A 25,643-nucleotide genomic window follows, 5' to 3' on the forward strand; every position below is an offset into this window, starting at 1 on the left:
AGAGGCCAGGATTATGTAATTTTCCCAGCTGCCCCACCTTGCCTCCGCTGGGCGGGGGAGGAGGAGGTCTCGCGCGGTTCCCGAGGCCGCGGCCCGCCACCCCGCCCCCCTCCGCCGCGCGCAAGCGCGGACAGTCCGCACGCATTCTACGTAACGGATGGCGGAGACTACGTGAAGAGTGGCTTAGCGTGACTGAGCTACCTGGTTCGACTGCGTCCTAGAGAGATCGGGGGCAGGAAAATCGCGGTGACCGCTTAAGTGGCAGCCGGTCCTAGAAGCGGCGGCTGCAGGAGCGCTGGGCCGGGTTCTAGCCGCAGTTCAGGTACGAAACGGGCCATGACGCGTTAGTCGGTGGGGCCCAGCCAGGCCGAGCAGTGACTTTTAAGTTGCGTGGCCTAGGCAGGTCCCGTTTCCCACCCAGCCCCACTAAGTCAGGCCCGGGGTGACATGGATCGCGCCTTCTCACCTCTCCTGGCCTTCTTAAAAACAGAAAACAAACTTCGTCCACCCCAAGGCCCATTTTCTCTTGGTCTTCGGGGTTGGGGTGATTTTGACGTTCTTGAGAACTTGCCTGCAGAGCTACGGGCAAATGCCAGCTAGAAGGGCAAAGTTACAGGAAGCTACAGGGTGCAACAGGAAGAATGGAGTATAACCGTTAGGATGAATTGATTCTCCATGGTGGGAAAGACTAGACCCCAGTGGCTTAACAGAAGCAACAACCTCTGGCTGCTTTTCTCGGAAGGTTTCTGACATGAGTCCGTTTGTATCCGAGGGGTGTAAGGAGACAGGAAAATATCTACATGTTTTTCAAAAGTCTGGTAGTCTGGTAGTTGTCAGAAAGGCCTAATCTAAAATGACAAGTGGACGCGTGGGTGGCTCTGTGTTAAGCGGCTGCCTTCGGCTCAGGTCAGGATCCCAGCATCCTGGAATAGAGTCCCACATTGGGCTCCTTGCTCAGCAGGGAGCCTGCCTGTGCGCTCGCACTCTCTCTGACAAATAAATCTTTAAAAAAATAATAAAATGACAAAAAGGAATGATTTCCCCCACTTATTCCTCTTCAGATTTTTAAGTACAGACCCAGTTACCCAGAGACCACCCAGTGAGCTAGGGAGATAACTAAACCAGACCTGTTAGTGCTTGTGTTCCCTGCCCCAGGACTCTCAAGACTGGGAGGCCTGGCAGGGAGTTGTGCCTTTGAAAAATGAGATGACAGGTGCAGCAGAGAAACTTCTCAGAAGGAAGGCCAAGATATAAGTGGCTTGGATAACTTTAACCCAAATAACCTTGAAGAAGCTGTGGTACAGTGCTGAGTTATCTTAGAAATGTTTCTATGATGTGAACATTCTAACTGGAAGTTGTGATTGAAATGATGACTTTTTGGCAGTTATTCAAGTTGTCTGTGCCAATGTTAATCTTTATTTGCTTCTATTTGAAAAAGTATAAGATTGAGATTTGGACAGGGAAGCTCTAAGAATTAAGTTTTTTAAATCTTAAAGGGTGTTCATAGGCACAGGCCTTGAAGGAAGTAAGGAGAAATAATATTTATTGAATGCCTTTTATATGCCGGCACATATCTCCTGTAATACCAGCTACATCCTTATGAGGCAAATAGTGAATAGGTATGTGGGGAACAGGGAATTTTAAGTAATTAGTACAAGATCATATGGCTCGTAAATGGTACTGCTGATGTTTTAAACCAAATGTAACTCAACCAAAATATGTGCTCTTTTTCACATTTCTTCCACTTTTAACTATAATAAAAGATTATTAAAGGAACTAGAGATATTTGGAGACATATCACAAACCTCTTTAAGGTTACTGTTAACCTGGTGCTAACCTCCAAGACCAGATATTGGAAAGGATATGCCGTTGGCCTGTCTTTTATGGCATTTCTCACATTATTTGTGCCTTTCAAATTTTATTAATTTCGTTCAATTTTAAGTACTTTTTTTTCTTTCATTTTTAGATTTATTTACTTATTTGAGAGAGAATGCATGAGCACGGGGCGGGGTAAGAGTCTACAGTGTTATATAAATATGAGATACAGAATATTCACTATCCCAGAGCACCTTGAAAGAGTAGTGCTCACTCCCTTTACCACCCACTCACCTCGCTCAATCCCCGCATTCTGGCTTTCATTTTGACCACTTCCTTGCAGTTGCCAATAGTGATTTTGTTACAAGTATTTGGAAATTTCTGGTCCATGTTTTGCTTGAACTTTCTGCAGCAATTGAAACTGAGTTCTTTTCCATCTTAGAAATATGCTTCTCCTTTGACTTCTATAATACCACTTTGACAAGAGTCCCTTCTTTTTTTTCTTTCTCTTTTTTCGTTTTTTTTCCTCTGTGATGAGAACTTTTTAACATCTACTCTTTTTTAAAATTTTTTTAAAAATATTACATTTATTTGACAGAGAGAGAGACAGTACAAGCATACAGAGCGGCAGGCAGCGGGAGAAGGATAAGCATGCTCCCCGCCAAGCAGAAACCCTGACACGGGACTCCATCCCAGGACCCTGGGCTCATGACCTGAGCCAAAGGCAGACCCTTAACTGACTGAGCCACCTAGGTGCCCCCATTTTTTTTTTGCTAACCATTCCTTCTTAGTTTCCCATTCCAGTTCTTCCCATTATGCCCACCTCTTAGCTGTTATTTGTTATTTGTTTCAAGAGTTTTGGTGTTTGTTTTTTAACCTAATTCTTAATACTCTTTGGGGAGCTCATCTATTCTGGCATCCTCTCTGTTTCTATCTTAGTTGGGCTTCTGTCCTGAACTCCAGACTTCTGTTTCAAACCACTTCCTTTTCTCCCTCTGTAAATAGGTAATAATTCCTTTTTATAGGGAGTTTGTGAAAATCAAGAGGTAAATGTTAATCATCTAACATACTACACCTGAAAACACTCCAAACTTTTCAACAGGTACTAAATTTAATTTATCCCCCCCCCCCGACAATTTTCCTCCTTTGTTCTTTATCTCAAAGATGACTTTGTTCAGTTATGATTCAAGCCAAAACTTAGAATCACCCAGATCTTCCTTTCCCACATTCCTATATCCAGTCACTTTATGCTGACCAGTATAATTCTTAGTAATGTCAAGTTGTTTTCCTATTCATCCCCAATAGCATTGCCAGTTCAGTCTTGTTTTATCTCTTACCTAACTATCTCAGCCACTTTTACTTTTCCTGTCTCAGGTACATTCCACCTGAAATCCAGTTCACCTTACATATGAGTTATCAGGGTTAATTTGCAAATCTGAAAGTGCCATTCTCCTACCTAAACTCTTAGTTGATTCTAAGCACCCAAACTTCTTCGTGTGGTATTTAAGTAAGGATCGCATGATCTGGCTCTTGCTTGCCTTCCTAGCCTAATTTCCCTGACTTGGGTCTATAAACCCAATGCTCCATTTTACCAGACTTCTAAGATACCAGGGCTCTGTGCTATAGCTATCCCATAGTCTGCAGCACCTCTTCTTGAGCACAGAAACCATGCTTTTTTTTTTTTTATTTTTTATTTTTAAAGATTTCATTTGGGGCAGGGCGCCTGGGTGGCACAGTGGGTTAAGCCTCTACCTTCAACTCAGGTCATGATCTCAGGGTCCTGGATCTAGGACTCTCTGCTCAGTGGGGAGCCTGTTTCCCCTCTCTCTCTGCCTACTTGTGACCTTTCTCTCTGTCAAATAAATAAATTAAAATCTTAAAAAAAAAAAAGATTTTATTTATGTGTGAGAGAGAGAGTGTGCACGTGCGCATAAGCAGGAGGAGTGCCAGGCAGAGGGGGATGCTAGCTCCCTGCTGAGCAAGGAGCCAGATGTAGTACTCAATCCGAGGACTATGGATCATGACCTGAGCCAAAGGCAGATGCTTAACCAACTGAGTCACCCAGGTATCCCTTATTTTTTTAAAGAACTTTTTACAAAAGCACATCATAGAAAAATTAAGAAGTAAAGGCAAAATGCCCATTATCTTACCATACAAAGTAACTACTATGATACACATCCTTCTAAACCTTTTTGTTTTTGTGTATTTGCTTCTAAAACAAGAGGGGTTCTTAATTCATTTGTAACAATTTTTAATGGACAAAAAATAAATTTGTTTTTTTGTATGTACCCACAGTTTAACCCCACAGTTTCAAACTTTTTACTATCACAAGTAATACTTTCAGTAACACATCTTGAAGCAAAAGTATCATGCAAATTTATGATATTTTCCTTCTGTTGGCATAGTATTTGATGTGATGATGTGTTCAGTGAGGGTACATTTGATTAGATATAGTAGGATCATCTTATGGAAAGCAGCGAGAGCCAGAAGAATTTATAATACTCTGTAGGAATTGGTTAGCCTTTCATGGTTATTGAATTCTTACGTAACAAAAGTTGTGTTTTAGAAAGGCAGTGTGTTTTTTTGAGGAAGAGAAGTAGGGTCAGGGCACCTGGGTGGCTCAGTGGTTAAGCCGCTGCCTTCGGCTCAGGTCATGATCTCAGGGTCCTGGAATCGAGTCCCACATTGGGCTCTCTGCTTGGCGGGGAGCCTGCTTCCCTCTCTCTCTCTGCCTGCCTCTCTGCCTACTTGTGATCTCTCTCCGTCAAATAAATAAATAAAATTTAAAAAAAAAAAAAAAAAAAAAAAGAAGTAGGGAATAGGGAGAGAATTGAGATGGGGAGACCATTTAAGATAACACTGATTCTTCAGCAGGTGTTGATAACTTGGATTGTCATGGTGGCTTTGGGAACCAAACAAGGAAACACAAGGATTTGATGTCTGATTAGATATGAAGGAGAAAAGGAAATGAGAAAGTAGATATCTTGCTCTTTTCAACAAGTAAAACTGGAAAAATGGGATTGATGTTAACATAGAGATAGAGAAATTTAGGTATCTGTTAATTTTGAGATGTTTGTAGGGCAGTGGTTAGCAGACTGTAGCCTGAAAGACAGACTGTCTTTGTATAGCGTATGAACTAAGAATGGTTTTTACATTTTTAAAGGGTTGTTTTAAAAAAGAACATGTAATGGAGAACAGTATGTTGTACACAAAGCCTAAAATATTTATTATTTGACCCTATTCAGAAAAGTGTGTAGAGCACAGAACTGGACATGTCTGTTACACAATTGGTGCTATAAGGCTGGTGTTTAGATGAGAGGGGAGGACTAGAAATACAGCCTAAATAGATTTGATGGTTTAACTCTTAAGTACTCTTCAAACTCTAGATCACAGGTACTCCCTTTTTTGGGTAATGTCTTAACCTGTTTGGTATGATGATTTCATTGTCATCTATGTTTTCATATCGTTTGGCACATTTTTGTCACAGATCTGATTTCATTATATTTGTTGGTTTGGAAACTTTTTTAGATCGTGGAATACCTAGTGTTCTTTTCAGAAAGCTGTGAAATGCTGATGTATTTAATTCCATCATGTACACTAGGAACAATTTTGTTAGAAAAAAATTACTACTTTAAGTGATGTGAAATCACAGCACTGGCTTACAGTTGAGAAGCAGGTTGAGAAGTGGTTCACAGTAGGGATTCTGGGGGAATAACTGGTTTCAAATCATAGCTCTGTGCCACTTGGTATCAGTATTACTTAGCATCTCTGTGCTTCATTTTACTTATCTGTGAAACGGAGATGTTAATGCTACTTTTCTCAGAAGGTTGTTATGAGGATTAAGTTAGTGGCTTCTTATAAAGCCTTTAGGACAGGGCCTAGAACTTTTGTATCTTAAATGTTTGCTTTGATGATGATGATGTTCATATATCACACACAAAGTTGACCTAAGGATGAAAGGTTTTTTCTATTCACGAATGATTGCTAATAGATAAACAGTTGCATTTTGTTATTTCATTATACTACTTCCCACTTCCTAAATGCTTAGGATTAATACATAGTGTTAATGGAAATCAACCTAAAGGAACATATGGGTGGCTCAGTAGGTTAAGCATCTGCCTTCAGCTCCAGTCATGATCCCAGGATCCTGGGATCAAGTCCCACATCGGGCTCCTTGCTCTGTGGGTAGCCTGCTTTACTCTCTGCCTGTTTTTCCCCCTTCTTGTGCTCCTGCTCACTCTCTCTCTCTGACAAATAAATAAAATCTTAAAAAAAAAAAATCCACAAAAAATAACAATAATAAAAAAAGAAACCAAAGAAATTAAATGACTTGTCCAAGATCTCACAGATAACTAGTGACAGAGTCCAGACTAGAACCCAGTCCTCCTACCCCTTACCTCACTGCTCTTTATATAATGCTATCTGAAATGAATTATTAAATTTTTAAAAGCAAGAGGGTCACAGATTTATTTTTTAACTATTTACAAAATTTGATTGGTATGTTTAGAAGAATAGCTGTCTGTTTAGCGTTTTGGTTCATTTTTTTAACTCATTTTTAGGTGCAATGAAAGCCTTCCTTGCTTTCTGTGTTGTCCTTTTGGTGTTCGGGAGTGTCTCTGAAGCCAAGTTTGATGATTTTGAGGATGAAGAAGACATAGTAGAATATGATGATAATGACTTTGCTGAATTTGAGGATGTCACAGAAGATTCTGTTACTGAAAATCCTCAGCGGGTGATAACAACAGAAGATGATGAAGACGAGACCACTGTGGAGTTAGAAGGGCAGGATGAAAACCAAGAGGGAGATTTTGAAGATACAGATACCCAGGTGAGGTTCTTTTTCTTGATTTTGGAAAGTGGAAGGATGTGAAGATTTGTAACTGGCACTTTCTCCAGACATTAAAAGTAACACCCAGATCTAAGGAGATCTTTACTCTCTGCTATCTTCACTTTTGTTCAATAGGCAGAGTTCTAGATGTTTTGTGGTATGTTCCATCTTTTACATTGATAGAAGAATGAATTGTATTTTTCTTCTCTATGGAGACCCTGGTTGAAAGGGGTGGAGAATGGATCCTGTGTGTGGGTGGGAATTGTGTCAGTTCAAATGCATGGAGAGTTAGCATTTGTTACAAATATGTAATATTTCTGTGTTCTGTGCTGCTACTTACATGTTTTGTTTTCCTCTACAAATGTTGCCTACAAAAATGAGATGCAATTGCTGGGCACCTTTGTAGGGGAAAACAGATTGTTCCCGCTTTTTGTAGGAGGGAGATACAGAGAGTGAGCCATATGATGATGAAGAATTTGAAGGTTATGAAGACAAACCAGATACTTCTTCTAGCAAAAATAAAGACCCAATAACAATTGTTGATGTAGGTATACCGGATTCTGAATTCCAGACTAACCAACAAAATATCTGGCTGTTATTAATTCCAGAAATATAATTAGTGACATGTAGCTGGTGTTGATGTAATAGTGAGAATTTGACATCAATTCTAATGATAAAACTCCACACCTAGAGAAGCAAGCCCTATTTTTTTTTTCTAGTCTTCTAGTTGTATTTATCAAGGAATGATGAAGAGACTGGAAACTGAGTTTATTTGGTTGGTAGGACTCAGAATCAAGTTAATAGAAAGGGCTTTCCAGTTTTTCATTCCATTTGATTGTCCTAACATTTCCTTAAAGAGTCTTGCCAAAAGCTGACCAAAATGGGCATATTTTTCAATGTATAACCATATTCAGTGACAGTTACCTAAATTATCCACTTCCCTTATTCCTCTTTATCCCATGAGTTAGACTCCATCCTTCAACCTCACCCAACATTAAGTGGAATGATTGTTCATCTTTAGGTGCCTGCACACCTCCAGAACAGCTGGGAGAGTTATTATCTAGAAATTTTGATGGTGACTGGTCTGCTCGCCTATATCATGAATTATATCATTGGGAAGAATAAAAACAGCCGTCTTGCTCAAGCCTGGTTTAATACTCATAGAGAGCTTTTGGAGAGCAACTTTACCTTAGTAGGTAAGTTAGGCTAATATAAATCCAGCTGCATGCCTGATCGCCACCTGGTAAGAACTGTTTATTCTCCTCAATATAAGCATCTAACTGCTTTCATGCACTGCGGAAGAGGATCCTTTTTTTTCCTCTTAGGAAGGATTCCGTTTTTATTAGGTCTCACGTAGTGGATTAATTGCATCTATAAAGTAATCTTCTAATTTTTCATTAATCAGTAATTGCCAGTTAGCAGTTATTGATTAACCTCTTCTGATTGGAATGAGATAATTAGTGCTATTAAAACAAGTTGATAGAAGTCTGCCTGGAAAAAAGGAATTTTGGCATTTCAGGTATCTTGATAAATGCTTTCATTTCATCATTTAGAAATTAAAAATCCTTGGGGCGCCTGGGAGGCTCAGTGGGTTAAGTGTCTGCCTTCGGCTCAGATCATGATCTCAAGGTCCTGGGATCAAGCCCTGCATCTGGCTCTCTGCTCACTGGAGAGCCTGCTTCCCCCTCTCTCTGCCTACTTGTGATCTTTCTCTGTCAAATAAATAAATAAAATCTTAAAAAAAAAAAAAGAAATTAGAAATCCTTTAGAATTTCCTCACATTCTGGGAACTTTAGTTTTGGATCCACTGAAAAGGTATGCACTGAAGGACCTTAGAGGAAGCCCTGTATGTGGGTAGTGTAGGGAGTAAGCGCCTCAGTTTGGCCTTTCACACATTGTTTACTTTTAGTAAGCAAGTATCCATCTCAGCTCTTCCGCTGACTGTTTCCGTGTTATGCTAGGTACTTTGCATACATTGTTTCTTGTTTTTTTTAATTTATTTTAATAAACATATGTATTTTTATCCCCAGGGGTGCAGGTCTGTGAATTGCCAGGTCTGCACATTTCACAGCACTCATTGTAGCAAATACTCTCTCCAATGTCAATATCCCCACCACCCTCTCCCGTCCCCCCTCCCCCCAGCAACCCTCAGTCTGTTTTTTGAGATTGAGTCTTTTGATCCCATCTTCTTTCATTTTTTCTTTTCCTACCCCCCAAACACCCAACATTGCATCTCCACTTCCTCATATCAGGGAGATCATATGATAGTTGTCTTTCTCCGGTTGACTTATTTCACTAAGCATAATACCCTCTAGTTCCACCCACGTCGTCACAAGTGGCAAGATTTCATTTCTTTTGATGGCTGCATAGTATTCCCTTGTATATATATACCACATCTTCTTTATCCATTCATCTGTTGATGAACATCTAGGTTCTTTCCATAGTTTGGCTATTGTGGACATTGCTGCTATAAACATTCAGGTGCACATACCCCTTCAGAGCACCACATTTGTATCTTTAGGATATATACCCAGTAGTGCAATTTCTGGGTCATAGGGTAGTTCTATTTTCACGTTTTTGGGGAACCTTCACACTGTTTTCCAGAGTGGTTGCACCAGCTTGCATTCCCACCAACAGTGTAGGAGGGTTCCCCTCTCTCCACATCCTCGCCAGCATCTGTCATTTCCTGACTTGTTGATTTTAGCCATTCTGACTGGTGTGAGGTGGTATCTCATTGTGGTTTTGATTTGTATTTCCCTGATGCCAAGTGATGTGGAGCATTTTTTCATGTGTCTGTTGGCCATCTGGATGTCTTCTTTGCAGAAATGTCTGTTCCTGTCCTCTGCTCATTTCTTGATTGGAGTATTTGTTCTTTGGGTGTTGAGTTTACTAAGCTCTTTATAGATTTTGGATACTAGCCCTTTATCTGGTATGTGGTTTGCAAATATCTTCTCCCATTCTGTCAGTTGTCTTTTGGTTTTGTTAACGGTTTCCTTTGCTGTGCAAAAGCTTTTGATCTTGATGAAATCCCATTAGTTCATTTTTGCCCTTGTTTCTGTTGCCTTTGGCGGTGTTCCTAGGAAGAAGTTGCTGCGGTTGAGGTCAAAGAGGTTGCTGCCTGTGTTCTCCTCAAGGATTTTGATGGATTCCTTTCTCACATTGAGGCCCTTCATCCATTTTGAGTCTATTTTCGTGTGTGGTTTAAGGAAATAGTCCAGTTTCGTGTGTGGTGTAAGGAAATAGTCCAGTTTCATTCTTCTGCATGTGGCTGTCCAATTTTCCCAGCACCATTTGTTGAAGAGGCTGTCTTTTTTCCATTGGACATTCCTTCCTGCTTTATCGAAGATTGGTTGACCATAAAGTTGAGAGTCTATTTCTGGGCTCTCTATTCTGTTCCGTTGACCTGTGTGTCTGTTTTTGTGCCAGTACCATGCTGTCTTGATGATGACAGCTTTGTAATAGAGCTTGAAGTCCGGAATTGTGATGCCACCAACTTTGGCTTTCTTTTTCAGGATTCCTTTAGCTATACAAGGTCTTTTCTGGTTCCATATAAATTTTAGGATTATTTCTTCCATTTCTTTGGAAAAAATGGGGGGGATTTTAATAAGGATTGCATTAAATGTGTAGATTGCTTTAGGTAGCATAGACATTTTGATAATATTTGTTCTTCCAATCCATGAGCATGGAACATTTTTCCATTTCTTTGTGTCTTCCTCAATTTCTTTCATGAGTACTTTATAGTTTTCTGAGTATAGATTCTTTGCCTCTTTGGTTAGGTTTATTCCTAGATATCTTATGGTTTTGGGTGCAGTTGTAAATGGAATTGACTCCTTAATTTCTCCTTCTTCTGTCTTGTTGTTAGTGTAAAGAAATGCAACTGATTTCTGTGCATTGATTTTATATCCTGACACTTTACTGAATTCCTGTACAAGTTCTAGCAGTTTTGGAGTGGAGCCTTTTGGGTTTTCCACATAGAGTATCATATCATCTGCAAAGAGTGATAGTTTGAATTCTTCTTTGCTGATTTGGATGCCTTTAATTTCTTTTTGTTGTCTGATTGCTGAGGCTAGGATGTCTAGTACTATGTTGAATAGCAGTGGTGATGACTGACATCCCTGCCATGTTCCTGACCTTAATGGAAAAGCTTTCAGTTTTTCTCCATTGAGAATGATATTTGCGGTGGGTTTTTCACAGATGGCTTTGATAATATTGAGGTGTGTGCCCTCTATCCCTACACTTTGAAAAGTTTTAATCAGGAAGGGATGCTGCACTTTGTCAAATGCTTTTTCAGCATCTATTGAGAGTATCATATGGTTCTTGTTCTTTCTTTTATTAATGTATTGTATCACATTGATTGATTTGTGGATGTTGAAACAACCTTGCAGCCCTGGAATAATCCCACTTGGTCGTGGTGAATAACCCTTTTGATGTACTGTTGGATCCTCTTGGCCAGTATTTTGGTGAGAATTTTCGCATCTGTGTTCATCAAGGATATTGGTCTGTAATTCTTTTTTGTTGGGATCCTTGTCTGGTTTTGGGATCAAGATGATGCTGGCCTCATAAAATGAGTTTGGAAGTTTTCCTTCCATTTCTATTTTTTGGAACAGTTTCAGGAGAATAGGAATTAATTCTTCTTTAAATGTTTGTTAGAATTTCCCTGGGAAGCCGTCTGGCCCTGGACTTTTGTTTGTTTGGAGATTTTTGATGACTGTTTCAATCTCCTTACTGGTTATGGGTCTGTTCAGGTTTTCTATTTCTTCCTGGTTCAGTTGTGGTAGTTTATATGTCTCTAGAAATGTATCCATTTCTTCCAGATTGTCGAATTTGTTGGCATAGAGTTGCTCATAGTATGTTCTTATAATTGTTTGTATTTCTTTGGTGTTGGTTGTGATCTCTCCTCTTTCATTCATGATTTTATTTATTTGGTCCTTTCTCTTTTCTTTTTGATACGTCTGGCCAGGGGTTTGTCATTCTTATTAATTCTTTCAAAGAACCAGCTCCTACTTTCGTTGATTTGTTCTATTGTTTTTTAGTTTCTATTTCATTGATTTCTCCTCTGATCTTAATGATTTCTCTTCTCCTGCTGGGTTTAGGCTTTCTTTGTTGTTCTTTCTCCCGCTCCTTTAGGTATAGGGTTAGGTTGTGTATTTAAGACCTTTCTTGTTTCTTGAGAAAGGCTTGTACCGCTGTATATTTTCCTCTCAGGACTGCCTTTGTTGTGTCCCACAGATTTTGAACTGTTGTGTTTTCATTATCATTTGTTTCCATGAATTTTTTCAATTCTTCTTTAATTTCCTGGTTGACCCATTCATTCTTTAGAAGGATGCTGTTTAGTCTCCATGTATTTGGGTTCTTTCCAAATTTCCTCTTGTGATTGAGTTCTAGCTTCAGAGCATTGTGGTCTGAAAATATGCAGGGAATGATCCCAATCTTTTGATACTGGTTGAGACCTGATTTATGACCCAGGATGTGGTCTATTCTGGAGAATGTTCCATGTGCACTAGAGAAGAATGTGTATTCTGTTATTTTGGGATGAAATGTTCTGAATATATCTGTGATGTCCATTGGTCCAGTGTGTCATTTAAGGCCTTTATTTCCTTGTTGATCTTTTGCTTAGATGATGTGTCCATTTCAGTGAGTGGAAAGTCCCCTACTATTATTGTATTGTTGTCGATGTATTTCTTTGATTTTGTTATTAATTGGTTTATATAGTTGGCTGCTCCCATGTTAGGGGCATAGATCTTTAAAATTGTTAGGTCTTCTTGTTGGACAGACCCTTTGAGTATGATATAGTGTCCTTCCTCATCTCTTATTATAGTCTTTGGCTTAAAATCTAATTGATCTGATATAAGGATCAGCTTTCTGATCAGATATATATATCTGATATAATATATCAGCTTTCTTCTGATGTCCATTAGCATGGTGCATTGTTTTCCATTCCCTCACTTTAAATCTGGAGGTGTCTTCAGGTCTAAAATGAGTTTCTTATAGGCAGCATATTGATGGGTTTGTTTTTTTATCCATTCTGAAACCCTGTGTTTTTTGATTGGGGCATTTAGCCCATTAACATTCAGGGTACCTGTTGAGAGATATGAATTTAGTGCTATTGTATTGCCTGTAAGGTGACTGTTACTGTATATTGTCTCTGTTTCTTTCTGATCTTCTACTTCTAGGTTCTCTCTTTATTAAGAGGACTGCTTTCAATATTTCCTATAGAACTGGTTAGGTGTTTGCAAAGTCTCTCAGTTTTTGTTTGTCCTGGAAGCCTTTTATCTCTCCTTCTATTTTCAACGATAGCCTAGCTGGATATAGTATTCTTGGCTGCATGTTTTTCTCGTTTAGTGCTCTGAATATATCATGCCAGTTTTTTCTGGCCTGCCAGGTCTCTGTGGATAGGTCCACTGCCAATCTAACGTTTTTACCCTTGTATGTTACAGACTTTTTTTCCTGGGCTGCTTTCAGGATTTTCTCTTTGTCGCTAAGACTTGTAAATTTTACTATCAGGTGACGGGGTGTGGACCTATTTTTATTGATTTTGAGGGGCGTTCTTTGCATCTCCTGGATTTTGATATTTGCTCCCTTTGCTATATTAGGGAAATTCTCTACAATAATTCTCTCCAATATACCTTCTGCACCCCTCTTTCTTCTTCTTCTGGAATCCCAATTATTCTAATGTTGTGTCGTCTTATGGTGTCACTTATCTCTCGAATTCTCTCCTCATGGTCCAGTATTTGTTTGTCTCTCTTTTGCTCAGCTTCCTTATTCACTGACATTTGGTCTTCTATGTCACTAATTCTTTCTTCTGCCTCATTTATCCTAGCAGTAAGAGCTTCCATTTTTGATTGCATCTCATTAATAGCTTTTTTAAATTTCAACTTGGTTAGATTTTAGTTCTTTTATTTCTCCAGAAAGGGCTTTTATCTCGCCAGAGAGGGTTTCTCTAATATCTTCTATGCCTTTTTCGAGCCCAGCTAGAACCTTGAGAATTGCCATTCTGAACTCTAGATCTGTCACATTACCAATGTCCGTATTGATTAGGTCCCCAGCCTTAGGTATTGCCTCTTGTTCTTTTTTTTTGTGGTGAGTTTTTCCGTCTTGTCATTTTGTCCAGAAAAGATTTGCTTTCTCCTCCTCTGGAATACAAATCACTGTTCTCCTTGGTAGGTCACATTGGTCTTGGCTGGGTTTCTTGTTGATCTTCTGGGGGAGGGGCCTGTTGTAGTGATTCTCAAGTGTCTTTGCCGGAAGCGGAATTGCCCCACCCTTACCAGGGGCCGGGCTGAGTAATCCGCTCGGGTTTGCTTTCGGGAGCTTTTGTTCCCTGAACACTTTCCGTAGAGTTCCAGAGGATGGGAATGAAAATGGTGGCCTCCCAGTCTCTGGCCCAGAGGAACCGGAACTCCGGGTCCCACTCCTTAGTGCGCCCTCAGAGAAGAGTGCCCAATCGTTCCGTCTCCTTGGCCTCTGGCAGCGCTTGGAGAAAAGTGCTCAATGGCTCGCGCTTGGCGAAAAGCGCTTGGTCGATTTTGTCTCCCTGGCCTCCAGCCGCGCGCTTGGAGAAAAGTGCTCAGTCACTCCATCTCCCTGGCCTCCGGCTGTGCTCCGAGCTCACCCAGCCTGTGCCCGGTTCAAGGTAACCCGAGCTGAGAGCTCACTCCTCAGCTTTGTCGCTGTAGCTGGCTTCCCCACTCTAATACCTGCGAGTTCTGCGACACTCAGACACGCCCGGTCCTTCTGTGACCCCGCGGGACCTGGGATTACGCTGACCCCACATGGGCTTCCCCACGATTTAGCCTCTGGAGCGATGTCCCTCCATGCAGCAGACTTTTAAAAGTCCTGATTTTGTGCTCCGTTGCTCCGCCGCTTGCTGGGAGCCAGCCCCCTTCCCCCGCAGTCTATCTTCCTGTCACTTTAGATTCACTTCTCCACAGGTCCTACCTTTCAGAAAGTGATCGATTTTCTGTTTCTAGAATTGTTGCTCTTCTTCTCTTTGATTTCCCATTGGAGTTGCTTGTGTTCACAATGGTTAGATAAGCTATCTAGCTGATCTCCGGCTACCTGACTCTTCCCTGCCATCTTGACTCCTCCCCCATTGTTTCTTATTTAATCTTTGCAACAATACTCTCAGTTGGATATGTTTTTATTTTCTTAAGGAGGAACAAAAGTCCAGAAGTATTAAAATTTGTCTAAGCTATTAAATTGCAACCATGATATTAGAACCTAGTCTGCCTGCTTTTAGTGTCCATGCTTGCTCTCTCCACTGTACCAAAGTATTTCAGGGTCGTTTTTGACTTGGAAATTAGGGGAAAAAATGAACAGCCTTTAATGCCTTCCACTACCCCTTATGTTTTCATTTGGTGTTTTGGTCTGCTTTACCTTGTGTCATTGAACAATTTCTTTTATACACTTAATGAATTAAATGAAGGAAGAAATGATTGGTTCTCGATCTAAAATACAACTCTTAATAGCACTATTACCATGCTGCTGTTGGAAAACTAAACTTGGTTAAAGTTAATCCATAGGAGACATAGGAGGGAACGATGAATAGTTCTTATTAATGGTATTTTTTTATTCACTGCAAAGGAGTTTTGTTTTATCTAACCTTTGATAGAGACATTTAAACTGACTTTGCTCCATTTTGTATCTACTTTTGAGAAATTTATATTCCAAACTAATCATCATTATCTACAAGTAATACTAGTAGAGTCCGTGATTATTTTTTTTAAGATTACATTTTTCAGTAATCTCTACACCCAATGTGGGGCTTGAACACACAGTCTGGAGTTCAAGAGTCCCATGCTCTACTAACTCAACTAGCCAGGCACCCCTAGAGTCCATAGTTTTTTGATGGAGACAAAGAGTATTAAAAGGAATGATGACCATCTATTGTATGTCCAAAGGAGAGTTCTGTAAGATAGTAAAGCCCCCACATTTTCAGCAGATCACATTAAGTGGTTTTACCCCTAGGGGATGATGGAACTAACAAAGAAGCCACAAGCACAGGAAAGCTGAACCAGGAGAATGAGCATATCTATAACCTGTGGTGTTCTGGTCGAGTATGCTGTGAAGGGATGCTTATCCAGCTGAGAGTAAGTATGGAATTTCTGGTACAATGGGTATCTTCCTTAATTGTTTTCCAGTGTGATTCCAAATCCAAATTCACTATCTCATCCTTTCTTTTTTAGCTAAAAATAAAATATAAAAATCATCTTTCTACTAATTAGCAAATGTAGATTATATTTCTTAAAATATTCGATTCTCCCTTCATGGTCTTTTCTTTATAGTAAAAAAGAGTTGCAACTATTCTTTTGTTTTTTCAGTTCCTCAAGAGACAAGACTTATTGAATGTCCTGGCCCGGATGATGAGACCAGTGAGTGATCAAGTGGTATGTATTCTACCTGCTGGTTTTCTCTGTATAGATTAAATTCTTAACTTCTTAGAGTTTATTCCATTCCTGGATGAATTGTTTGAATTTGAAGCAACTTGGCTCCCTTGTCGAAAATAGACCTTTTTCTGTTTAGATGGCTTATCTTCTTCTTAGTGTACCAACCATGGAGAGTAGGGAACATGTGTTTTTTTGTAGGGAAGGAGATAATACTCTATCACTAGGTAAATTCGCTGAATCAGCCTGGATGATGGAGGGGAAAATAGTTGTCACAGTTTGCTCTCACATCTCACTCTGTGCCTCGTGAATGCTTTGATCTTTGACAATAAGGTGGGTTTCTTAAATATTTTTTGCTTCAAGTAATATATCTTGGGCTGAATAAGTTCAAATCATGATCTGGGGACCTTATTGTTTTGTGTATCTTCTTCCCTTTATTTGTATCAACAGGTTAATCTGCAAATTGTGTCCTTTGCCAGAAGTGCCAAATCCCCCCCCCTTTCATTCATTCAACAAATAATTGTGCTGGCTCCCACTGCTATGAGAAACCAAAATATACTGAAAAACACAGTTTCTTTTATATAAACTAGAAGAAAAGAGATGTCTACATATGTGTCAAAATACAAAGTAGTATTTGGTTAACAAATACTGTATTAGTAATATGATTAGATACTTAGAAATGTCATTAGATCAAAACTCATGTTATTACTTTAAAGGCCTCATATTTAGTTGCAAATCTATATCTTTTACTTATTTTAATTTTTCTAATATGGCCACTGATGGTTGGTTTAATCCACTAATTTTTAAAGCCTCATCAGTTAAGAGTCCTCTGTCATTCTTTCTCCTACTAGATACCGTCTTATTAGGTAGGAAACGAGATTTTGATGCCTCTTCAGCTATCCTTTTGTGGAAATTACTCTTTAGAGTGTTTTTTTTTTTTTTTTTTTTTTTTTAAGATTTTTATTTATTTATTTATTTGACAGACAGAGATCACAAGCAGGCTGAGAGGCAGGCAGAGAGAGAGAAGCAGGCTCCTGCTGAGCAGAGAGCCCGATGCGGGACTCGATCCCAGGACCCTGAGACTATGACCCGAGCCGAAGGCAGTGGCTTAATCCACTGAGCCACCCAGGCGCCCCTAGAGTGTTGTTTTAATCATTTTCAGTTCTTCCTTGAAGTAGATTTAGTATCTTTTCTTGAGTCAGCCATTGTTTTATCTCTTATTTTTTCTGCAAAGATAAACAGCCTTAACAAACATGATTCTCTGTATTTTTTAGTCCTTTTTCTGGGTTTTGTTTAGGTGTTTTGTGTAACTTCTGCTCAGTGATGAAAGAGCAGAAAACCTTTCCTTTTAGAGCTGCCATCTTTCCAGGTCTTTGTTATATTTCCCTACTTTAACACTGCCCTCTATATACTGATAATTTTTGACCCAGACATTTTAAGATATAGTTAGGATGACAAATGTTTTATCATACCAGACTCTTGAGGTTTATAACTTTATCTTCCTGGTCCAGTGCGGTATATTCAAAACTGTTTATCTGTGGTGTTTTCCAACATGAAGAGCCAGTTCTCTGGTTGTCCAGATACCAGCTGTGTGTCCAACAATTCAGTTCAATTCACATCTGTCTTGGAGTTAGGGCCAGACTCCACAGGTTAAAGTCTCAGTTCCATAAGACTGTTCACACTTCAGATGCCACTTGCAGGTCTCAGGCAAGTCTTGGACTTCTGAGATTACTGGGCTATAAATCAAGAGTTCCCATGGCCCTTCTTTGGGGTCCCGTAGTTTGTTAGAATGGCTCCGAGAACACAGGAAAACATTTTTATTGGCGGGGTACAATTCAGGAATAGCCAAATGGAAGAGAGGCAAGTTATAGGAGTGGGAGTGGTATGCAGAGGGCTTCCAGGCCCTCTCTGGATACACTGCCCTCCCAGCAAGTCCAAATGTTCAGCAACTTGAATTTTGAGAGCCTGGGGTCCTCTTTTTAAGGTCATTCAGGTTGTTGACAGAAGTCAGCTCCCCATGGTTTTAAGTCCCCATTTTCTTACTGTTGCCAACTGGAAACTATTCAGCTCCTAGAGACCATTCTGAAGTCTTTGCCACATGGTCTCCATCCCCCACCCACCCCCATAAGCCCTTTCCCAATTCAAGTCTTTTCTTCAACTAGGGTGCAGACCATTTTGAGGGCTTACTTGATTGGGTCATTCCTAGATAAAGTCCCTTTTGACTCAGTGTCATCTGTTCAGCAGCCTTCTGCCACATGACACCACATAATCACAGGAGTGATAGCCACTGCACTCCCAGCTTCCTCTCACATTCAAGGGGAGGATGTAGACACCAGGGGGTGGGACTCTCGGGGGTCATCATAGGACTCTGCCTATCACAGAACCTAACAGGTGAGTTTTGTTGTTGTTTTTAAAGCAAATAAAAGTAACCATGAATGATGAAGACATGGATACCTATGTATTTGCTGTTGGCACTCGGAAAGCCTTGGTGCGACTACAGAAAGAGATGCAGGATCTGGTATGTCTCACTGTTTTCAACTCCAATACATGTAAAACTGTTCCTCCTTATTACATAGGCATTCAACTCTAAAGCATAGGGTAATTAATTATATCATTTGACTTGTTAAGCACCACTTTGAAATAGGTCAAAACATATTATCTTGAGGAAAAAACGTTTGTGTATAATAAAATATCATGTCTTACCTTCAATTACTTCTTCCTCTAGAGTGAGTTTTGTAGTGACAAACCTAAGTCTGGAGCAAAGTATGGACTGCCAGATTCCTTGGCCATCCTGTCAGAGATGGGAGAAGTCACAGAAGGAATGATGGATACAAAGGTAAATGCAACAGAAGACCTACATTTGCAGACCATAGCAATTACAGGCGCTCCCCCTAAAAGTCACATTGCACAGCATTCTTCATTTTATGACATTGCTCCATCCCTTTCCCACACAAACATTAAAATACGTTCTTTAAGCAATGGATGAACTTGTCAAAAGACAGTTTGCTTAGTCAAGTACTTCTCTCTGAATCAAGAGCAATTTATTCCTAGGATTGCTAATGGCTTTCATGTTTTTCTAAAAGGACTATAGCATTGATCCTTATCACTATGTCATTTAGTCCATTTTTTTCCTAGCTTCAGTTAGTGTAGAAGAGGAAAAATGTATAGAGAACCATTTCTTACTGTTGGTTATAGAATGGTAACAGCCAGCATATCTTAGCATCACAAAAGTACAGAGTAGCTCAAAGACAGTTCTAATGTAAGTTCAAGGTGATGTGTTTATGAAGAGTCCCCTGAAATTATTTTAGGTTTTATCTTCATGCATTCATTCTTGTTTAGAACATTATTTTGAGATATAATTTCAGCTGCTCACTAAGAAGAAATTTGATCATTGGTGTGACTAAAGGTGCTATTTAGAGAGATCCCTTATCTAAATTTCATTTTTTAAAAGCTTTAACCCTAATGCTGTTGTGAAAAATCAGGGAGGATTAAGGAGTGACTATCATTATGAAAAAAGGGAAATGCATCAAACCCTACTTTAAAAAAATTTTTTTTTCTTTATTTCAGATGGTTCACTTTCTTACACACTATGCTGACAAGATTGAATCCGTTCATTTTTCAGACCAGTTCTCTGGTCCAAAAATTATGCAAGAGTACGTATGAGATAAAAAAATATTGAAATTAACCATCCCCATTAGCTTTCTGTGTTGAAACACCTGCAAGGTGCTTCTGCAATTTATCTTAACAAATGAGTGAGGGAAGTTGATGACAGGCTTTCTAAGCTTTCCTTCGCTTTGACTGCATGTGTCATGAAGGTAACTGAAAATTTATGGGCGACAAAGAGATAAGCCCCCCGTTTGCAGTGTGTCGCCACATGGATGCATCAGCCACTCAGTGAGGTAGATGAGACTCTTACAGGTTGGCAGATACTAAAGAAAATGCAATTGCTAATCTCTTTGTCCTTTGTAGTCAAAGTTTTTTTTTTTCCCCTTTTAAATTTATGATACAAATCTGTGATTTTGCTTTATGTTTGACTGCAGATCTCTGCATTTTATTTCATGGCCTTTTTGGCTTCCTTCTTTGAATAGTTGGGTGATTATATTCTTTTCTAGTATATTATCAGATGCTCTCAATGTGCAGAGTTTCTGGCTTCAGAGTAATATTATTTGAGTATTCATATTCAGAGCTTAAATTTGTTGCTTGAAATCACATCCTATCTCAGGAGTGCATACTTATTTAAGTTTACCCTTGGTGTAGAATTGGTTCTGACCTAAATTTTCGGTTAAGGGTCTCTCTCACATAATCTGTGGAGTTAAATACAGTTAAAAGCCAATCTGGATTTTATTTGTATGTCAGAATTATTCAGGACCTTATTCCTGTGGATAGTGTTGCATTCCTTGCCTTGCTTAATAATATCACTGTGGGCCAAGTATCATGTTGTGACATTCATGAAGCCTTTAATGTGTGAGGGAAAGAGGGAGGGTCGATAGTTAAAGATTACAAAGGAATCTTTGGTGAGTCAGAACTAAATTATATATGGTATAGTAGATCATTTCTAAATTAATTCTGAGCCTGACTCAAAAATAAAGATGCTTCATTATAGGGAGATAGAGTAGGAGTTGGAAATAAAATATAAAAATCCTTCAAAATAAACAAAAATATTTTTAAAAATACAATCATCATACTTAAATATAGGCTCATTCGGGCTCCCCAGGTGAGAGGAATATATCCTGCCTAGGGAACAGCACTGGAGGTGTTCAGGTATAGGATAAAGATCACTTGGGAATGTATCCATCAGATAAGACAAGTGGACCAGGGACCTGTAAAGCTCCTTCAGGCTCTGAGATTATATGTAACTGGGGATGCCAAGCCAAATACTGTGCTGATTATCTGCAGGAATCTGTTCATCTAAATGAATTGGGTGATAGACGTGACTGGGAAGTATCTCTCTTATGTTCTTTCTAAATAACCTTTCTTTTATGACAGGGAAGGTCAGCCTTTAAAGCTACCTGACACTAAGAGGACACTATTGTTTACATTTAATGGTAAGTGTTCTGTAGTCTTGCCCAAGTTCTTCATTTTCTGTGAGAGGATCTTAAGGAGAATATTGTTCCTTTATGACAGCCATAAAAAGCTACATTAAAACCCACCCATGCCTGCCAGCTTGTTGGTTTTGGGGTTTCTTCAATAAGAGATCCTTCTGTTTATTTTAATTTCTATTTTCTGCTGCTTTTTAGCTGCCTAAGACACTTGGAGAAAGGAGTCTATTAATACCAAAAAAAGGAATGTGGGGGGATTAGTTAATTAATTAATTAATTTTTTAAAAAAAGAGTTGGGTGACCCAGAAGGATTAGCTGCCATTAACTCAATAGGAAAATGGCTTTGTTTTCCAGTGCCTGGCTCAGGTAACACTTACCCAAAGGATATGGAGGCTTTGCTACCCTTGATGAACATGGTGATTTATTCTATTGATAAAGCCAAAAAGTTCCGACTCAACAGAGAAGTAAGACCCACAGCCTGTATTTTAAGTTGGCACCTTTTATTGTTGTTTTCCCACGGGGGGAGTCAGAGAGCAATGATTTCAGCGATTTTATCTTTGCTAGTTGACCTCAAAGTGCTAAATGGAAATAGTTTTATAAAAGTCCCTAAATGGGACTTGGTTCTGTTTGATTGAAATGGATTTCTTACAAATCGTCTTGTTTCTTGGGGAAAAGGGCAAACAGAAAGCAGATAAAAACCGAGCTCGAGTAGAAGAAAACTTCTTGAAGCTGACACATGTGCAAAGACAGGAAGCTGCACAGTCTCGGCGTGAGGAGAAGAAAAGAGCAGAGAAGGAGCGAATTATGAATGAGGAGGATCCTGAGAAACAGCGCAGGCTGGAGGTAAGACCGATGTTTCTTACCCTGCTTAATGGTAAAACTAGGGCTTAGAAGGGCACCTTCTAATTACGGTAACATAATTACTTCTAATTATGCATCATTGACTGTAAAGGTAATTCTGTGTAGGATGTACACAGGCTTAAAAGTTTAGCATTTTCTCTGCACTTGGGGCATTATTACTTAGTTGATAGCACTATTAAGAACAATAAATAATCCATCTTCCTCAAACCAGGTTAGATGAAGCCTGTGATCCTAGAGAATGATATAAATTATCCTGTCCCCAGCACAATCCCATTTTGAAAGTTCCACTCTCATCTTTCAAGCCAAACACTTAACTGAAAGAAATTAGGAATTTCAGTAGAAGCCAGCACATGTGCCCTGTGGTCCAATGCATCTTGTTTTATAAAATGTTTAATTTGATTATAGAATTAGAGAATCCTATTTTTTTTTTTGTTTATATTTATGCACTGAAGTATTGTGCTCAGGTTTAATGTCTACACTTATAAGAAGAGATGCACCATTAATAGCCTAATTTCTGAACTGAAGTACACATCCTTGGCAGATAACATGTAAATGTTATGATGAAAGTTGGGTTAGTGTTTCCTGGGTATAGGAAAAATCAGAATAACAAAATTGCTTAAATGTAGTGTTTAGTTTCTTTCTAATTTGAGGTTTTAGTTACCGTTACTTCACTTTAAGCTAATTTTCATTAACCAGCATAGATATTAGCAGTTTTTATAACTGTCTTTTGGAAAGTTATAGACTATAGACTAGGTTTTTGAATAATATATGCAGTGTTCTAGTTTTGTTTTTTTCTATGTGTGCTTAGAGCTTAGTTTGGATTCCCTTTCTTTCTCTAGGAAGCTGCCTTGAGACGTGAGCAAAAGAAATTAGAGAAGAAGCAAATGAAAATGAAACAAATCAAAGTGAAAGCCATGTAGAATCATCATAGAGACCAGAGTCCTGATGCTACCTGTAAGCTCTGAATTCATGGGAAACATAAAAAATACCAGTCCATTTCTCATCTTAAAGGCCAAACACTCCCAAGTGACTAAGAAATCCTTATTTCATCACCTGTTCTGGTTTTGGTTCGGAGTTTTACAGAGGTTATAGAGGCAATGGAAGGACTCTGTTTCAGTAATTCTCTTCCAGATAACCAAATTATTTTGATTACTTTATAAAAGGAATGATACATGAATCTGTGTGGTTTTAAAATACTTTTAAAATTATAACATGAATCATCAGTGCTTTTAGTGCTTTGATGTTTGAAGAAATATCACGAAATTTATAGATACATAATTAGATTGTTGCTCTTTGTTTAAACTGGGTAGTTGCAAGGCTGTAAAGACTGACTCTAAACCAAGTTTCCACAAATAACTATTGGAATTGCACAATACACATTGCTTGGTGTTTTCTTCTGTGTGTACATTAACTTTGTAAAACAGTAAAATTTAGAACACTACATGTGGTATTGAAATTTCAGGGACTCAAAACATAATGTAGTTCAGTGTATGTTTTGTAGGTGGGAGGTGCTGATGACAGTGTTAATAGGGTTTAGGATATTTACACGTACATGGAAAATTCTAAGGATAGGTAGTACAGGAGCACAGTTTTTTCCTGAGCGGATAGATACCATGAGCTAATGACAATGTGAATGCTGTATTTAAGTGGTTGTTCGTTTTCCTTGAGTAACAAATGCATGAAAAATTAACTGCTTCACCTAGATCAGATCAGTGGTCTGTGTGAAGTTACACATGTTGTTCTTTCTTGGTTGTTGCAAACTATTGGGTGTGTTCATAGAGAAGCTCTGTTCTCTGTGTTATGGCCGTGTCCCTTTGCTTTTCCTTCTGCTTTTATTTCTTTCACAGTTGAGGCTAGATATATTGTTTCAAAGAAATAGCCATGAATATGCATAAATACACTTTTAAAAATGAGCTTTCCTAAACTATTGAGAGTTCTCTCTGCCTCTTGAGGAACTCTTGGGGGAGAGGCCCATCTATCTGCACGAGCATTTAGCTTGTTCAGATCTCTGCATTTTATAAATGCTTCCTACTTAAGAAAGCATTTTTTAAGTCACTGCTTGTACCAGGTAATTTTTGCTGGGGATGGGAAAAGGTTGGGTTTTTTGGTGGGAGAGGGGTGGGTGGATATTTTTTGTTGATGCTTTATGTGCAGGTGTGTTCTGAGGCAATAACAAATTGCTGTGAAAGCAGTATGTGCTGCTGCCTTTGTAACTGCATGGAAACTTTTCACATGGATTTTTCTCTAAGTTAATGCAGAAATGTGTAAACTGGGAGTTGCAAATGTAATATTTTTTTTAACAGTTCATGAAATTAAGTTATTAAAATAACAAAATAACATAAGATTTAATTACTTTAATGCTATATAATTCTAGAATTAGCCTTGTTTTACGAAGTTTAAAATACATTTTAGAAATCAAAGTTGATATGATTAGCTATCTTTTGATTATTAAAAGCTTTCTTAAAGTCCCACACATTTGGACCATGGCAGCTAATTTTGTAATTTAAGCATTCATATGAACTACCTATGGACATACATTAAACTAATTGACAAAAATCTCAGAGTGCCGCCTTTACTTTTCTGGGGTTGCCCTTCAAGAGTTAAGCCCGGGGCGCCTGGGTGTCTCAGTGGGTTAAGCCTCTGCCTTCGGCTCAGGTCATGATCTCAGGGTGCTGGGATCGAGCCCCGCATCAGGCTCCCTGCTCAGTGGGGAGCCTGCTTTCCTTCCTCTCTCTCTCTGCCTGCCTCTCTGCCTACTTGTGATCTCTGTCAAATAAATAAATAAAATCTTTAAAAAAAAAAAAAAAGGAGTTAAGCCTAAAGGAACGTTCTTTCTGTTCAAAAGAAGTCAGCACTGAAATGCTTTTCCTTCAAAGGAATTGACCTTGATAATAGTCCTTTAGTTTGTTACCAGTTATTTTTAGAATGTTTTGTATTTTTAGAGGTTTATATATTATTAATGGGCTTCTCTCCAAAGTCTGCCTCCTTAGTTAAGACACCATTATCTATACCGTATAAGAGAGGAGAATATTGTTGACTGTCACATATTGGAAAACCACCAAGCCCTCCTTTTCTGCATTGCATGGGTCCTTAGGACAAAACAGGCACTGGACTGGAAGATAAAGACCTGGCTGTAGTGCCAGCAAAGTCAATACTAAGCCCTTGACTTTGGGCAAGTCACTAAACTCTTTGACTCTCTGTTCTGTTCTTCCTACAAAGTAAGGATAGTAACTGTTTTCTTCCTACCTCACAGGTAGGTTAGCACGAAGACATATATAACATGTGTGAAATTCTTTCATAAACTACAGTACTTTAAACATGTGAGGTATCATCTGGGACTGTTCTCCAAGTGGTGCATTTTTGCTTTATTCTCTTTTGCTTTCCTTTCTCCCAATGGAAACCAAGTAGATCCTTTCAGGGTTCTCTTAACTTTATCTGCACAATGTGACAGGGTACTTTGGAATGTGGGTTGGGGGAACAGTGATATCTTTCTGTTTCCTTAGTAACAGAACCTTTTCCTGTCATGCACTAGAAGTTGAAACTTCTTTAGATGAGACTTAGACCAAAGAAAAACACTGATTGGTATTCTCACTCCCAATAGGAATAGGCACATGAAAATTATTATTAAAAATTATTAAAGTATTATACAAAGGATCTGTTGGTTTTGGTGGGATGGGTGAAATACTGAACTTTATCATCTCAGATTCCTTATCCTTA

At 39.0% G+C, this 25,643-nt stretch overlaps 1 protein-coding gene across 1 annotated transcript; it reads left to right on the plus strand.

The window, feature by feature from the left end:
- Nucleotides 1-124: 124 nt before the first annotated feature.
- On the plus strand, nt 125-24,482 carry CCDC47 (coiled-coil domain containing 47). Its single transcript, XM_059150066.1, has 13 exons — nt 125-322; nt 6,375-6,643; nt 7,080-7,187; nt 7,665-7,839; nt 15,611-15,732; nt 15,964-16,029; nt 18,443-18,544; nt 18,752-18,862; nt 19,594-19,679; nt 21,013-21,071; nt 21,420-21,529; nt 21,741-21,908; nt 22,766-24,482. Exons 2-13 carry the CDS (start codon nt 6,380-6,382, stop codon nt 22,844-22,846), a joined length of 1,452 nt encoding a protein of 483 aa, XP_059006049.1. The 5' UTR covers nt 125-322; nt 6,375-6,379; the 3' UTR covers nt 22,847-24,482.
- Nucleotides 24,483-25,643: the final 1,161 nt, after the last annotated feature.

Source organism: Mustela lutreola, chromosome 15 (genome assembly GCF_030435805.1).
Source record: "Mustela lutreola isolate mMusLut2 chromosome 15, mMusLut2.pri, whole genome shotgun sequence".
Classification (NCBI taxonomy): Eukaryota; Metazoa; Chordata; class Mammalia; order Carnivora; family Mustelidae; genus Mustela; species Mustela lutreola.